This window comes from Brassica oleracea, chromosome C1, assembly GCF_000695525.1.
Source record: "Brassica oleracea var. oleracea cultivar TO1000 chromosome C1, BOL, whole genome shotgun sequence".
Classification (NCBI taxonomy): domain Eukaryota; kingdom Viridiplantae; phylum Streptophyta; class Magnoliopsida; order Brassicales; family Brassicaceae; genus Brassica; species Brassica oleracea.
Genome location: NC_027748.1, coordinates 24029060 through 24047176, shown reverse-complemented (window position 1 = coordinate 24047176; position 18117 = coordinate 24029060). Strand labels below are relative to the sequence as shown.

The 18117-nt window shown below is 32.8% G+C and overlaps 1 protein-coding gene and 1 pseudogene across 1 annotated transcript; one reads left to right on the top strand and one right to left on the bottom strand.

The window, feature by feature from the left end:
• Window positions 1–627: 627 nt before the first annotated feature.
• Window positions 628–2940, bottom strand: LOC106293640 (casein kinase II subunit alpha-2). The gene is made up of 10 exons (XM_013729336.1): window positions 2770–2940; window positions 2405–2534; window positions 2068–2262; window positions 1844–2001; window positions 1640–1730; window positions 1496–1561; window positions 1310–1392; window positions 1153–1216; window positions 993–1061; window positions 628–891 (listed from the first exon to the last, which is right to left on the bottom strand). Exons 1-10 carry the CDS (start codon window positions 2853–2855, stop codon window positions 832–834), a joined length of 1002 nt encoding a protein of 333 aa, XP_013584790.1. The 5' UTR covers window positions 2856–2940; the 3' UTR covers window positions 628–831.
• An 8842-nt stretch (window positions 2941–11782) lies between these two features.
• LOC106304383 lies at window positions 11783–16360 on the top strand (annotated as a pseudogene).
• The last annotated feature ends 1757 nt before the right edge of the window (window positions 16361–18117 follow it).

Genomic DNA, 18117 nt, shown 5'->3' with positions numbered 1-18117 from the left:
CTCAATCCATAAGTTATAAGCGGTTTCTAGCAAAACATTATAACCACCTAATATTATATGATTGTCAAACCTCGACACTACGACTTTAACAAGAGTAAGTACAAATGATTTTAGGACATTCCCAACAGTCGAGATAAATATCAAGGCCAGAAATTCTAATGTTGATTTGCAAGCTGCGAGCTATACGAGGTTATCTTATCTTCTACTCTATTCTACTCTTTTCTCATGTTAGTAATAAGCCCTAATCCAGTGTTTGTTTTTTTATTTTCTAAATTCCATCTCTTTACGGTATTCTTTTCTATTGAATTTGTAGTGTAAATCAATTTTTTTAATAATTCAAAATACTCTTTGATATAAATTATTGATCAAATCCATATTTTCTAATAACCATGAATTTGTTAGAACTTTTATAAATACCATATCCAAATTTGAAGAAAAAAAAAATTTGATGAAACCCCTAAAACAATAAACCTCCCTAAAAATCGAGATATTTAAATTTACAAGGTTAGCATAGAAAAAGCTAAGTATTCAATAAAATCAAAATATTTTTGGGATATAATTTGTATCCTTTCGCTATTTTTCCTTTCATGTATTTTTTATTTGTTGATTAAATGAAATTAAATCAAATCTTATAAAATCATCGACTTGTTATGTTTTAAATTTGACTTGATAGGGGGTTTCAAATCCAGTATAGTTCTACAAGTTTGAAAATAGATGAAAGCAGTCTCGGGCATATCTGATAAACTTTTAGGATTAGGCAGTGATATCACTTCTTTAAATAAAACAATAACAACAAACATCACGTCACTTTCACATGCTCAGAGAACGTCTCTACTGAGTTCTCGTTCTGCTGCTTTCTGCTGCCCTGACTTGCGCGAAATAAGGGTGAGCCTGTCAATTCACAAAAGTTTCAAACCTAATTTATCAATATCATTCTCATGACCACATTCATGTAAGCACACAGGTTTTCTAAGTAATGTTATGATGCGTACCATTGCTTCTTTTGCAGTTAACCTGTCTTGATGATCATACCGCAGTAGCTTGTCGAGGTAATCAATCGCCTACAAGTAAGGAAAACAAGTTACAGCTTAGGGAGAAACTGTGGCAAAAGTCAAAAGTGCTTCTTAAGGAATAAAGAGAAGAACAAGTTACCTCAGGTGAGACCAAATGGCGGTTGTCGGCATTGATGAATTTTGACCAAGGCTTCCTGCTATGCCTGTGGAAATAGCCCAACAATGAGAGAATTAGCCATTGGCATTTCTCAAATCATTACTCTATAACTATAAAATGATATGTTTCTTCTGCTTACCTCCCAACAAGTGCCTCTAGTTGGGCATCAAGTTCTAACTGATACTTGTTCAGATATGCATTCAATTCATCGGTTCCAAGGACCTGCGTCAAGAGTCAAATAAATACTCTTTACAAGTGAAAAAAGCAACTTGATCGCCTCTAAAGGAAACGAGTATGATAAAGTTTAGCCACACAATTAAATTACCTTGGCAATTTTGACGAGCTGATCTTGGTTGTCATGGCCATAAAAGAAAGGTTCCTTGCGGAATATCTATAAGAGAAGATTACAAAGACGCATCAAATTATCAGATAGAAAGCTTTGCAAATTTGCAAGGTACGCAGTACTAACCATCCCAGCAAACATGCAACCGAGGCTCCACATGTCCAAGGAATAGTCATAGTCCTGTAAATCCACTAGAAGTTCGGGTCCCTTGAAGTATCTGATATAAGAGACACCATTTCAACGAGCTTAGTTACTGACAAAAAAAAAAAAAAAAACTGCACATTGTAACCTAACCAGTTTAGACAAAACAAAAAGAGTGAGATAACATACCTTGAGGCCACACGGACGTTATACTCTTTTCCAGGATGGTAAAACTCAGCGAGACCCCAATCAATAAGGCGAAGTTTGCGCAGCTCATGGTCAATCATGACATTGTGTGGCTTGACATCTCTGTGCATTATACCTTGTGAGTGGCAGTAGTCCAACGCCTGAAGCATGACATAGAAAAATGTCACTGACCATTAATTCCAAAGATGAGAACAAAGATAAAATACCTTCAAGAGCTCGTAGATGTAGTAACGGATGTCATAATCAGTCAAAGTCGGATACAGAAGCTTAAAGTCGGTGCTGTTAACATACTCAAATATCAAGCTTGGTGTTTTTGAGTGTTGATCTCTGACAACATCAAACAGCTTCACAATATTTGGCCCTCCACAGAGATTCTGAAGTATCTTAATCTCTCTTCTAATCTGTTTAATGATCATACATATTCAGATAGGCAAAAGAAATAACATCCTTTCCTAATGAAATCTATATATATATATAATGTTTAGCCTCTTATCTCTTTTGCAACACTAAAGTAAATTACAGTCATGTAGACAACACACTCACCTTCTTCTTCTTGACAGGCTTGAGAATCTTGATAACGCACTTCTCATTGCTGTTGATGTTAATCCCCTCAAAAACCTCACTGTATTTGCCTCTCCCCACCTTCCTGACAACCTCGTAATCATCTTGCTCCCTGAGATACCAACACACAAAGAAGAAAAGCTTGAAACTTTTTAACCAAAAGCTTGAGATACCTAACAAAGCAACTCTCCTCTAACAGTTCAAAAAATCAAGAACGAGCTAAGGAAAAAAAAAGCTTGGAATCGAAATCATCTACAGAAGAAAGATCTCAAAATCAACATGAAGAAGAAGCCTAAAGCGAATCGAAAGGAGAGATCTTTAGGGTTTTCAGAAAGAAGGAATCATACCCCCACTGAACGTTGAGAGACTCGTAATCCCAATACTCCTTCGGCCGGATCACGTTAACGTCCGTGTATACACGAGCTTTCGACATCGCTCTCCGAACGCTTGAAGGAGAGATCTCGTCGATAGAATCAGGAACCGTCCAAGAGATATGTATGTGGGCAAGGGAAAGTAGGAGCAGAAGATGATTAGGCGTATATATCATTCAGTGCGCTCGCCCGCGCTGGATTATTACCTTTAGTGGGCCGTCCACTGAATTAGAGAAGAACAAAAAAATATCACAATTTATTTTAAAACGGTGCGTTTTGACAAAACCCTAAAGATAAAGAGGAGCCTGCACAGCTTTGTAAACATCTATTCTATTAAAAATTCGGTATGACCAACTGATATTTGTTTGGTCCAATTATTTATAACCTACTTTCTTAAAAATTTAACTGCCATGACATGTATATATATATTATAATTTTATCTTTCCTTGGTATTTTATAACCTCCCGATGAAAAAAAAATGAAAAAAAATAACTTCCTCTTCCCTTTACTTCCTATCATTTCGGGATGCATTACTTTGAGTGGAAAAAGTATTCGACTACAGTCATTGACAGCAACCAATTAATCTATTAGATGCTTTGATTTTCGCATGCCTGATACCATTCTGTATATACATTATCAATAACAATTAATAGTATTTATATTCATAGTATCAATAACTATGTTTACAAATAAATAAATAATTATACCAGCTTTAAATATCGGACGGTTTGAATAAAAATATCAAATAATTTAGATAATTTTAAATTTATGGATAAAAATATTCGGGTAATTTTGTTAATAAATAGTATTTTTAGTATATTTAACTATTTAAAAATTAAGTATAATTAATATTTGTGGGTATATAATTCCATTTTAAAATTTTGGATACCTATTTGGTTAGCGGTTTGGTTCCGTTCAATTCAATTTTTTGGTTCCAGAGATATATGATTCACTTTTATGAATTAGGTTTACATTTGGTTTTAGTTTTTTGGTTCTTGATAAATGTGTCTAAACCTATACAATATCTTATACAAAAATTAGGGGTGGTCATTCGAGTACTCATTCCGATTTGGTTAGGATCTAATTCGGATTTTGGGTTTTTGGAGTTTAATATTTTAGCCTCATTCAGATATTTTTAAATTTTAGTTCTGGTTCGAATAACCCATTGAAATTATTTTAAAAATCTTAAAGTTCATATACTAAATAATATTGATAACTAAATTGTATATTGATATGTTTGTTGCTTCATACGAGCAAAACACATACCTATTTCATTTAACTACTTTTTACATTTAACTGATTTTATGAATGTGGAACGGGTGATATTCTTTTTTTTTGTTCAACCAGAAACGGGCTGATATTCATTTTAAGCTATATATAAAAAATATACCGAAAAAACAAAACAAACAATATATCCGCACTTTGTAGCGCGGGTCAAGATCTAGTGGTTGAATAAAGCAGCACGAAAGCGAGAAGTGGGATTGTGAAACTAGTATCACAACATACTCAAGTCATAACCTCGCTGGTAAAATCTATGATCCAGATAGAGCTGATCAGTGAGACAGTAGCTAATGCGATGAGTTTTGAATGGTAGTAGAAATGTAGAATCATTACCCTCCAAGGGAAAGAGAAGCTTCCGGTACACTTTTTACCCGGTAGGAAATCTGAGCACCACAGTGTTAAACCGGTGATCCCGAAAGTTTAACCGGTCAAGAGGAAGACTCATGGAGAAGAGACGAGAGAGAGAAAAATGCTGTGAAAACGGAAAAGAGGGAAGCAAGGAAAGAGCTTTATAGGTATGAAACGCAGCGTGCGCTGTTGCTGTTTCTGCTCCATCTTAATTCTAATCATCTTCAAGGTTAAAAACAAAACATTCTCATAGACTGTTCGACAACCATACTTTTTTTAACATTTTTACCAAAAAAAAAAAAAACAACCATACTTTTTTATCATTCTGTAATATTATCGGTTTCGATGTTTTATCAAGATTTTCAAATCTTGAATCTCTCTTTGGATCTTTAATATTATCCCCTACATATTAACCTTTAAATTTATCACACCCTTTGGACCAATCAAAGTCACACATAAATTATTAATTAAAAAACATTAAATTAAATAAAAAATAGTTACAAAAAATAAAACCGCTAATTAACGACGCTAAACCCAAAACCGTAAACCTTAAACCCAAATTATATACCCTAAACCCAAAACCTTAACCATAAATCCAAACGGTAAATCCTAAACCCAAACCGTAAACCTTAAACCCAAATTATATACCCTGAACCCAAAACCTTAACCATAAATCCAAACGGTAAATCCTAAATCCAAACCGTAAATCCTAAACTCAAAACCTATACCCTAAACCCAAATCCTAGACCCAAAACCCAAACGGTAAATCATAAACCCAAACCGTAATCCTTAAACCCAAATTATATACGCTAAACCCAAAACCTTAACCATAAATCCAAATGGTAAATCCTAAACCCAAACCGTAAATCCTAAACTCAAAACCTATACCATAAACCCAAATCCTAGACCCAAAACCTAAACGGTAAGCCCTAAGCCCAAACCCCAAACTTAGATGCTATAGGGTATGGGTTAAGGTTTACGGTTTGGGTTTAGGATCTAAGACTTGGGTTTAGAGTATAGGGTTTAGGTTTATAGTCTATTTTTTGGGTTTAAGGTATATAATTTGGGTTTAGGGTCTAGGATTAGGGTTTAGGGTATAGGGTTTGGGTTTAGGGGTTTGGATTTGAGTTTAGAATTTAGGGTATAGGGTTTAAAATTTAAGATTTAGGGTTTAGGGTTTAAAATTTAAGATTAGGGTTTAGGGTATAGGGTTTGGGTTTAGGGGTTTGGATTTGAGTTTAGAATTTAGGGTATAGGGTTTAAAATTTAAGATTTAGAGTTTAGGGTTTAAAATTTAAGATTTAGGGTTTAGGGTTTCGCTAGCGGCGTTAGCGTCGTTAAAATTATCATTTTTATCTTTTTTTGCTATTTTTTTTTTAATTTAATTTTTTTTAATTAATAATCTATGTGTCAGTTTGATTGGTCCTAAAGGGTGAGGTGAATTTAAAGGTTCACCCCCGAACCTAAGTTTTGTGATCAATGGTTTAACATTTTTTTTTTGTTCAAGCAAGATACAAATGATGATCATATATCGTAGGGGTGGGCGTTCGGATACACGTTCGGGTTCGTATCGGGTATTTCAGTATAAAAGTATAAAACTCGTTCGGATATTTCTACACTTCGAGCTGGGTTCGGGTATTTTATGTTCGAGTTTGGATATTTTGTGTCAGGTTCGGATATTTAAATTTGAAGAAAAAATAAATAAATGATTCATTTTTTAAGTTTTTTGTATTTAAAATATATTTTAACTAGTTTTCTATTTTTTTTAAAAATAAACTATTAATAAGTTTGGAGATAAAACTTTAAAAACAAAAAGATACTAATTTAGTTGTCGTTTTGAAATTTTAGATGCAACTTTTGTTAATGCAAAAAACAAGAGTTTGATATATATATTTAAGTGAGTAGCAGTTCGGATATTTCTACACTTCGAGTCGGGTTCGGGTATTTTATGTTAGGATATTTCTACAGTTCGAGCCGGGTTCGGGTATTTTATGTTTATTTCTACACTTCGAGCTGGGTTCGGGTATTTTATGTTCGAGTTTGGATATTTTGTGTCAGGTTCGGATATTTAAATTTGAAGAAAAAATAAATAAATGATTCATTTTTTAAGTTTTTTGTATTTAAAATATATTTTAACTGGTTTTCTAATTTAAAAAAAAATAAACTATTAATAGGTTTGGCGATAAATCTTTAAAAATAGAAAGACACTAATTTAGTTGTTGTTTTGAAATTTTAGATGCAACTTGAATTTAAGATTTAGGGTTTAGGATTTCGCTAGCAGCGTCAGCGTCGTTAAATTAGCATTTTTATCTTTTTAGCTATTTTTTATTTAATTTAATATTTTTTAATTAATAATTTATGTGTCAGTTTGATTGGTTCTAAAGGGTGGGGTGAATTTAAAGGTTCAACCTAAGTTTTGTTCTATATTAATCCTGGAACATTACAACATATTTTCGTAGCCACGTGTCATAACGAGAATGATTCTTAGAATTGTTAGAAAAATAAGTTGGTTCATATAAACATATACCATGTTTTTTATTAAATTAACTATCAAATTAATTAGTAGTGTACAAAAAAATATTTTTTACTTCCTTAAATAAAAGCTACGGAATTACCTAATATGGTTAACATATATATGACAATTAATGATAATGAATAATACATATTTGATAACAATTTTTCTAACCTCTCTCTTTTTTGTTTAATTTTATACTATTAAAAAAATTAAACAATCACATTAAGCATATAATAAAAAAATTTAGATTTTTTCTTATATGTTATATTTTGAATTTTTAAAAACAACTATAAATTACTAAAAATGGTAAAAATCTCACATTGAAAATTTTGTGATCAATGGTTTAACTTTTTTTTTGTTCAATCAAGATTCAAATGATGATAATATATCGTAGGGGTGTTGTTAATGCAAAAAACAAGAGTTTGATATATATATTTAAGTGAGTAGCAGTTCAGATATTTCTACACTTCGAGTCGGGTTCGGGTATTTTATGTTCGGATATTTCTACAGTTCGAGCCGATTTCGGGTATTTTATGTTCGGGTTTGGATATTTTGTGTCAGGTTCGGAAATTTAAATTTGAAGAAAAAATAAATATATGATTCATTTTTTAAGTTTTTTGTATTTAAAATATATTTTAACTGGTTTTCTATTTTTTTTTAAATTAAACTATTAATAGGTTTGGAGATAAAACTTTAAAAATAGAAAGATACTAATTTAGTTGTCGTTTTGAAATTTTAGATGAAATTTTTGTTAATGCAAAAAACAAGAGTTTGATATATATATTTAAGTGAGTAGCAGTTCGGATATTTCTACACTTCGAACCGGGTTCGGATATTTTATTTTTGGATATTTCTACACTTCGAGCCGGGTTCGGGTATTTTATGTTCGGATATTTCTACAGTTCGAGCCGATTTTGGGTATTTTATGTGATATATATATTTAAGTGAGTAGCAGTTCGGATATTTCTACACTTCGAACCGGGTTCGGATATTTTATTTTTGGATATTTCTACACTTCGAGCCGGGTTCGGGTATTTTATGTTCGGGTTTGGATATTTTGTGTCAGGTTCGGATATTTAAGAAAAAATAAATAAATGATTCATTTTTTAAGTTTTTTGTATTTAAAATATATTCTAACTGGTTTTCTATTTTTTAAAAAATTAAACTATTAATAGGTTTTGAGATAAAACTTTAAAAATAGAAAGATGCTAATTTAGTTATCGTTTTGAAATATTAGATGCAATTTTTGTTAATGCAAAAAACAAGAGTTTGATATATATATTTAAGTGAGTAGCAGTTCGGATATTTCTACACTTCGAGTCGGATTCGGGTATTTTATGTTCGGATATTTCTACACTTCGAGCCGGGTTCGGGTATTTTATGTTCAGGTTTGGATATTTTGAGCCGGTTCGGATATTTAAATTTTGAATAAAAAATAAATAAAGTATTCATTGTTTAAGTTTTTTGTATTTAAAATATATTTTAACTGGTTTTCTAATTTTTTAAAAATTAAACTATTAACAGGTTTGGAGATAAATCTTTAAAAATATAAAGACACTAATTTAGTTGTTGTTTTGAAATTTAGATGCAACTTTTGTTTATGCTAGAAACAAGAGCTTGATATATATATTTAAGTGAGTAGCGGTTCGGATATTTCTACACTTCGAGCCGGGTTCGGGTATTTTATGTTCGGATATTTCTACACTTCAAGCCGGGTTCGGGTATATTATGGTCGGGTTTGGATATTTTGAGCCGGTTCGGATATTTAAATTTTGAATAAAAAATAAATAAAGTATTCATTGTTTAAGTTTTTTGTATTTAAAATATATTTTAACTGGTTTTCTAATTTTTAAAAAATTAAACTATTAATAGGTTTGGAGATAAAACTTTAAAAATAGAAAGACACTAATTTAGTTGTTGTTTTGAAATTTTAGATGCAACTTTTGTTAATTCAAGAAACAAGAGCTTGTTATATATATTTAAGTGAGTAGCAAATAATTGTGTCCATAATTATATGTATATTATCTAATTTTGAGCAATAAGCATCATTAATATAAATATTTTGAATAAAATGAGAGACGTAAACTAGAAATATAGGGTTAAGTATACTTATGTTTGGTTATCTTCGGATCTTCATTTGGGTTCTGATATTACCCGTTTAGATTCAAATATTACCCGAACTGGTGAAATAAGTAATTTGTTTTTTTGGTCTAGAATTATATGATTTTTAGACCGAGCTGGTGAATATATACTAGATAGACATTTATATTTCGAGTCTGCACTTATATATTCTATAAGAGCTTGATATATTAGATTTGAACATTAATCTGTTAATATAGCTTGCCGGTGATTTTTTTCAAAATTTTGATTCTTAGATATGTATCTGGAATGAAACTAATTTTTACAGATGTCCATTTTTTTTTAAATTGACAGTTATTTAATTCACTGAATTCATAGAAGAAGTTAAAAAAAGAAACTTAACTCATATCAATAAAACAAAGACGAGAATGAAAGCACAATTTTATAGAAGTAAAAAATGAATTCACTTATGGAGGGTCAATAGTAAACAAATCGAGAGCAGAAAACCTAATCCCCTTTCGTCGTTATACAATCGATGTTGCATATTTGGTTTTTGTGATTTGTGTCAGCCGCAAAACTTATATTTTTTTTTTTTGCATATGAAGTTTTAAAAATAATTAAAATGAGATGTAAAACGTTAACTCTTCAACAACGATAATATATTTAAGAGACCAACATTTGTATTCGTCATTTTATAATCGATAAAGATTGTAGTGTTGCAAAATGTTAAAACCATTTAATAAACAAACATTATTATAAAAACTCACTCCGCGCATGCGCGCAGGTTATCATCTAGTTACTAAGTATTACATTAACTAGTCAAGTTTCAGCATAGCGATAGAGCAGTAAAACACCATTTTATAGCAAAGGTTTAGCTGTGTTCTCAATCATAAAAATTCAGTTACCAAACAAAATACATAGATCTGGTAAGAAAATTCTGTAGGAGTACAAGATTTATGTTATGGCATTCCACATGTTATGACAGAAAATTAATTTTAATCAAGTGTATTTCGTAGTTTAAATTTCACTATTTGGCGGTGTGATCGATCAAAGTTTCAATATCGTTGGAAAATATTTTTATTTGCATTATTAAATAAGGATCCCTACATCTTTAAAATTTGAACATAAGAAAACTGTGTCAACTCTAAGTCCGAGTGTTTTCGTGTTAGCTACGTAACTACCCTTCATGCCTCTCGCTTTTGTGAGTGCTCTCTGACAAGATTAGTTTTCTACCTTTTGGTATTTTCCTAGTTTCATTTGGATTAGCGAACATAGAAGAATGAAACTTTACGGTGGATCATATTCTTCATCGTCTCTTGATCATTACGTGTAAACCATTCCAACTTGAAGTTATCTCTTTATACTATATATATATATATATTATATATATATGAGTTGAGAAGGGTCTTTGAAGTAGTTTTATTGTCGATTTCTTGAGCAACAAGAAACTAAACGCTAAGTGTTTCTCAAATTATCCACAAAGAAGGAGCTTATGTTCCTTCATGAAGAGAACCAGTGAATGATTTATCACTCTGTTCTTATATTCTCTTCTTCTTCCTGTTCCTTTGTTATAAAAGTAGGTGTTTTCCTATACCATGTACAACAAAAATAATAATTAAATTTAAATTATATTTAAAAATATTTTTTTTCTTAATATTTTAGATTTTATTAATTTTATACCAATGAATAATTTGATTTATATAAAATTATATTTCAGATAGATTTTCATTTATTTTTATATTAAATTAACCTGTATAAATAAAAATATTTATAATTTTTTATAATTATAAAAATATAAAACTAAACAGAATTTCTAAAATTGGTAGATATCAAAAAGAAAAAAAAATTAATATTACGATTAAAAATTTATAATTTTTAGAAAGATTGTATAAAATTTGGAAACTCTTGTTTAATAATAAAAATTATATGATTATAAATATATACTTAAACAATATTTTGAAATTTGTTAAATATTTATATTTATATTTATATTATTATATTATTTAATGACATCCTATCTGTCTAGTGGCTAATTGATTGAATTGGTTGTATTTATTTTAATGATAATTTATGAGTTATTACCATATTTTATATAAAAGTTTACCAAAAATATAAATCTACGTTAAATGTAATTGTTGTCATATTTATCATAAGTCATGTCATCAATTTTAGCATTTCATGTTTTTTCTTAGTGAAATTGATTGTAAAAATAACATGTATCAAATCACGTTTCAAATAATTTCTAGGAGATATAAAAGTAACATTTTTTTCAGGTTTCAGTATTTCTTCTCAGGAGATTCATAGCTAGTGACATTGCAGTTCACATATGATAAGCCGTGCTTGATGATTTATTGATTCCTTCGTAATGGAGATAGCACAATGTTTGATGTTGACACTGTTGAACGCCTCCTCATGAACTATTTTTTTAGAGATGCTTTTTTTTCGTGGTCACCTTTGAAGTATTTAAATCAAGATTAGTGCTTCAGTTTGAATCTCATCATCGTTCTCTAAACCATTCATATAAAAAATATTTTATTATTTTTACTAATGATTTAATCTTGATATATTAAAACAAAAGATTTTGCCTTATAATCTTGTCGAGAAAGTCAATCACTGTTCAATATACCAATATCAAACTTTTAAACGTGAAATCATTTTAATATTAACCGACTCAGATTATTTTTATAAGAAAATATATAAAAAATCATATCGTGAGTGTTGATAATTCGTTATTCATAAATCAATGCCCCCCTCCATGCTCTCTCTTGTCTGAAAAAAATGAAGTAACTAAAAAGAGAGAACATGGACTTGAAAAAGTCAATGGAGAAGCAAAGCGACGTGGTGGTAAGACTAGCAAAGCATGTCATAGCTACCGTCGCTGCCGGTTACAACCTTGTCTTCTCACCAACCCCAGTCAACGTTTTGCTCAGCATCATTGCAGCCGGTTCTAGTTCCGTCTCAAAAGAACAGATCCTCTCATTCCTCAGCTCACCGTCAACAGATCACCTCAACGGGATCTTGTCCGAGATTGTATCCGTTGCCCTCGCTGATGGAGGTGAGACAAGTGCTTTGCGCTTATCAGCGGCTAATGGTGTATGGATCGACAAGTCCATCTCCTTGAAACCTTCCTTTAAAGTGATTTTGGAGAACTCCTACAAGGCTACGTGCAGTGAGGTTGACTTTGCATCCAAGGTATGTTCTTGACAACTCAGATCTAATTAGTATTAGTGGATATCTTATTATTTTTCAAACCGAACCGACTAACCAAGTTAAATTTCCTAAAACCGAATCAGACAAACTGACTTCCGAACGAGCCGACCTCGAATTCATTAATCTTTAATATGTTTTGAAATGTCATGAGGTTGCAGCGTTTCCATCTATTCTGAACGTTTTGGTCCTTTTGGATTAGAGATCCTATGTAACTCTTTAGTTGCCAATCTTTTGCATTTGTTACACAAACTAAAAGAGGTAGCACCAATAGTGGGAAAAGGTCTTAGATTTATTTCAGTCCGGGGCAAAAATAAAATCTATTAACAAAATATAATAAAAATGGGGTATTCCTAAAAACCTAAAATATTACACTGAAGTTAATGCATGTAGTAGCCAGTAGCGGCCCCGAGCTTCCGGCCTTCGCTTTTTAAAGTTATTTTTCAGCCAATTTCGTACAAAAATATTTAGCTAGTCTAGTGGTTAACGTAATTATTTTGGAATGCAAGGTGACGAGTTCGGTTGACATCAATACCATTTTCTTCGTACACATAAATTTTAATATATATATATATATATATATATCATTTACTAACGATGGATTAATTAATATTTCTACTTATGAATGGGCCTTTATCTTTACAACTTGCTTCCGGTCTGTAAATATTCAAGGCCGGCACTGGTAGTAGCTTCACCGTTGGGTACGGACTTTTGTCTTAAAAGACGTCTTATTTGGTGAGATATTTTAGACCAACATTATCGGCGTATCTTACATACGTCCTTAGTGTAAAATTGATTTAAAATAAATCAATAATAACAAAAAAAAGAGGGACGTAGGCTAATTAAGAAGTTTTCGACATCGTCCTTAAGGAACACGTGTCATGGTGTGGTAGGTAAAGTGAAGAGGTAGGGTAAAATTATTTTTTTCTCGCGTGGTGTCTCTGGTTTCCGTCTCTCTCTTCCTCTCGACGGCGATTTCGACGAAATCGATATATCTCCGGCGAATCGAAACGCTGATATATATTCGGTCAATCGACACTTCTCCTTTGTGTAATCCGAAGGATCTCCGCCGATTCGAAGCTAGAACAGGTATGCCCTCGTTCTCCGTCCTCCGTTTTTAAGATTTGAAAGTCAATCTCTCATTGCATGCTTCGTGTTTGTAGGGGAAAGACGAATTCGAAGGAGAAATCATCCGGCGGCTCTCCCAATTCTCTCTCTATCCGCTAAATCAACGACGATATCTCCTTTCCTCCGTCCGGCAATCCAGTCGAACTCAAAAGCAGGTTAGTGTTTCTTCTCTGTCTTCCGTTTAGCAATCCAATCGAACTCGGAACTGGCTTGAGAATTCTAGGATTCAGTTTGAGTTTTAACTAGGTTGAGTTTTGACGATGGTGTGTGTTTGTGATTCTTCGTGTTCCCTTTAGCTTGGTAATTTTGTTTTTGATTGTATGCTTCGAATTTATTCAACATTCGGCTTATTTGTGAATTCCTTTGAGTAATATTTTCTAAAATAAATGTTATTTGTGAATGATTTAAAGCCGCTGATGATGGTAGCTTTAGGGATTACAGTGATGAATTCTTTTGTGTCTTATACGGTAGCTTTAGGGTTATCTTGATTCCTTGTGATAGAATTAGTAGAAAGAGCTTGTGACTTGCGAAATGTAGACTGATATTTAATGAGTTGATAGGTTGTGGTTGTGTAAACTTGTACAAAATGGTTGGGTCATTAATTCTGATCGGAAAGATGATGTGAATGATTAAATTGTATTTGTAATTTTTTCTGATTGAATGCTTATGGTTGCTTTAGGGTGTCATGATTTCTTGTGATGGACTTTTGTACATATAGCTTCTGAACTGCGGAATGTAGACTGATTTTTAATGACTTGTTATAGGTTTGTGGTTGTGTAATAACTTGTACTCTATGGTTCGGTCATTACTTTTGAAATGAAAAAACGTAGACTGAGAAGATGATGTAAATGTTTATGGTTGGGTCATTACTTCTCATCAGAGTTTATGGTTTGGTAATTACTTCTTATATCTCCATCGTCTTCTTCCGTTCCACTCCATCTTCTTCTTCCGTTCCACTCCATCTTCTTATTTCTCTCCATTCTCTTCTTTTTTTCCGGTGTCTCTTCTTAACCTCCCATCCTCTTCTAATCGATATGAATCCCTATAATCAGTCATCCAGTTATATGGGACTGCTTAACAGTCAAAACTTTCCTTATGAAAGTTTTCCTCCATTCAGTTCACAACAAACCGACGCAGGAAGTCAACGTGAAGACACACCAGACACACCAGCGGACCGTAAGGAGAGAAGGAAGTGGACTCCTGCCGATGACGAGGTTCTTATTAGTGGGTGGCTTAACACATCTAAGGATGCGGTGGTGGGAAATGATCAAAAGCTTGGGACGTTTTGGAAACGAGTAGGAGAATATGTCGCAGCAAGTCCTCATGTTAGAGGGGGTGGTGAAGCAAGAGAGCACCTCCATTGCAAGCAGAGGTGGCACAAAATAAATGATGTAGTGAACAAGTTCTGTGCCGCTTATGGGACAGCAGAAAGACATATCAGTTCAGGACAGAATGACAACGAAATATTATGAAAGCATGTATCATACTCCATAATATGATAGTCCAAGATGAACGAAATTCAGACACTGTTGAGGAATTTCAAGATGAAGATTTTACATTTACCGTTAAAAAGTCTACAAAACCCCCCAACACTTCCGGTCGTCGGAAAGAAGTTTGGGATCAACAAACCCATCTACAATTAAAACAAGATTTGATTGAAAATATATGGGCTAAATTTGGACATCTTCCAAATTATATGTAATTTTTACGTTTTTATCAACTGAATAAAATGTCTGTTTGTTTTTATTTGAATCTGTATTTTTTTTATGATATGTAATTTAATGTTTTTAATAATAAAATGTTGTTTGTTGTTTCAATTCAAATTGGTGATAAGTTTTATCAAATATTTTTAACTACTTTAAAACAATAAAAAAAAAAAACCTAAGGACCAATTAAAAGTCCCACCAATATTCTCAAATTTCACTGAAGTCCCGAAAAAATGTCCTAAGCTAAAAATATTACTAAACAACTCTAAGGACTTTGTTTCAAGTCCCACCAATGTTGTTGCTCTTAGGACTACCAGTGCAATTTCCTCCATATGTTTATTACATTGAACTGTTGAATGGTTGATATATAGGAATAATCAAAAGTTTTATGCGTATTTTGAAGCCTGCTGAAGTGATTGACGAGGTGAATACATGGGCGGGAATCCACACCAATGGACTCATAGAGCAGATTCTTTCTCACGGTTTTACCGAGACTATCCGCGAAAGCACACTCATATTTGCAAATGCAGTGTACTTCAAAGGAGCATGGAGAGAAAAATTTGATACAAAATTTGACAAAAGACAGGGATTTTCACCTTCTTAATGGCACCTCTGTGAAGGTCCCCTTCATGACCAATACCTAATGGAGTACGATGATTTTCAAGTTTTGCGCCTTCCTTACGTAGAAGATCAACGTCAATTCTCCATGTACTTTTATCTTCCTTATGACAAAGACGGTTTACCTGCTCTGGTTGAGAGAATAGGCTCCGAGCCAGGATTTCTTGATAAACATATACCAAACCACCAAACAGGAGTATGTGTTTGCAGAATCCCAAAGTTTGAAGCTTCAGATGTTTTGAAGGATATATGGGGTTGACTTCACCCTTTAGTACTTGTGGAGGTGGTCTAACTGAGATGGTTGATTCACCTACCATCGGTGAGAACCTATACGTCTCAAGCGTTCTTCATAAAGCTTTCATTGAGGTGGATGAAGAGGGTACTGAATCTGCAGCCGTTTCTGTTGCCGCCACAAGGTACCTGTGTTTGAGCGACGATCCCTTCATAGCTGACCATCCATTTCTATTCACGGTGAGAGAAGACAGAGTGGAGTGATTTTGTTCATTGGTCAAGTTCTTGATCCTTCAAAACATTGATTGAATTTGCTGGTGGGTGGGAGAAAACATTTACCAATGTGTACGTTTGTTTTGTCTATTTCTTGTTGGTTTGGTGGAATTGGCTTTGTAAAGCTAGCCACTTACCATGTTGGTTGTTTCTTTACTGCTTTGTGTCTAATAATAATGTTGCTCTTGACTTATGATTGGTAAACTTTTTTTTTTATGAATAGAATGTAAAATTAATTCAAACCCAAAAAAAAAACCATTTTCTGTACAACATTGAGCTAGAGTTTTTTAATTGAAATCAAAATAGTGGCTAAATACTTCTTTTAGGGATGAGCTATGTATCGTGTACCAAACCAGATGATGACGCCAGGATCATAGCTGTAGTCCCCTGTTTTCCATGGTAGACGTTTTATCGTAGTTACAGTCCCAAAACTCATTTTCTTACACGCTGTAATGTCGTCTAACACCTCAAAAGATTTTGTTGGTTTCTATCAATACTTTATGGAAAACTTGCAGAGCTACAAAGAATTTTGTGATCCATCAATTCATTCTATTTCATTATACCATCTCAGTTGAGAATGCACCGACACGTGAAAAACTAATCATGTGTTAAACGTGTGGTGAAGACTGAAGAATGTAGAAGAATAAGGGGATTCTCGTACGAGACAAGGTTCCTCTCAAGAAAGCCTACACTCTATCTTAGAGACAATCCAAAAATCTGAAGTTAATGTGTAATCCTGAAGTCAGAGAAAAAAAAATCTTAGGCATATCCTTTCTTCTAGTTATTCAGTATTGGATATATATATACATAATACATCTATTGGGTATGAAGTAATAGAAGATGCTTGATCGACACAGTTTCTACTGTTGTCCTCAAAGACCAAAACTACAGGTATAAATCATATAAGTTAATCGTCTATAAGTTAATAATCATAAAATTTATACAATTCAAAGTTGAACCTATGTAAATATGATATAATTTGATAACAAAATAAAATAATAATATTATTAAAAATTTAGATAAATATATTATCTCATTTAAATTATAAATTAATAGTTAAATACCTAAATTATACAGTTTTATATAAATATATGATCTTCGAACCAGGATTTCTTGATAACCATATTCCAAACTACCAACAGAATTGGGTGCTTTCAGAATTCCCAATAAGTTATTTTTATATTTAAAGCTTTAGAAGTTTTGAAGGAAACGGGCTTAACTTCACCGTTTAGTCCTATGGGAGGTGATCTAAACTGAGATGGTTGATTCGCCTATCATTTGTGAGGAATTGTATGTCTCAGTTATCTTTTATATATATATATATATAGGAGACTTGTGCTATGCTATGCACACAGCCCTCCACGTCATCAGGTAGATAGAGGCATTTCTCGCCACCTGTCCCATGATGTCGAAACACACCGTTTCATTTAAACGCGTATTGTTATGGGCTTTTTCGCATAATGCGTGTTGGGCTATGAATTTTGCCCATGTATCCGGCCTGGGAAGATGGTCTTCCCCGTCTAACCCTAATTTCACAATCGAGGATTTGCAGGGAGTCTTTCCCTTCATGCGGCGGGACGCATGACGTCTGAGCTTCCTTTCCCTGACTAAAACGGACGGAGTTGTTCGTGTTTATTCCAATTAATTCCATCGCCCACTATGAGTCTTCAATGCGTCGTTCGTATCTCCGAGGCGGTGTGTAATCTGTATAAATATGTGAGTATTTCTCATCTTGAAGATCGTCTCTCTCTTCGTGTGACGGCTATCGGTGACGCCTAAGCTTCTTTCTCTTTGTGGTGACTACGGAACTGGATAGGTAATTGTCATTCCGTTTTTGCTACTCTTGACTGTCCATATATTGTCTACGGAATCTGTGGGACTAACCGAAACAGTGTCATGGTTAATACCATTTCGTTTTTCTTGCAGGATGTGTACGGT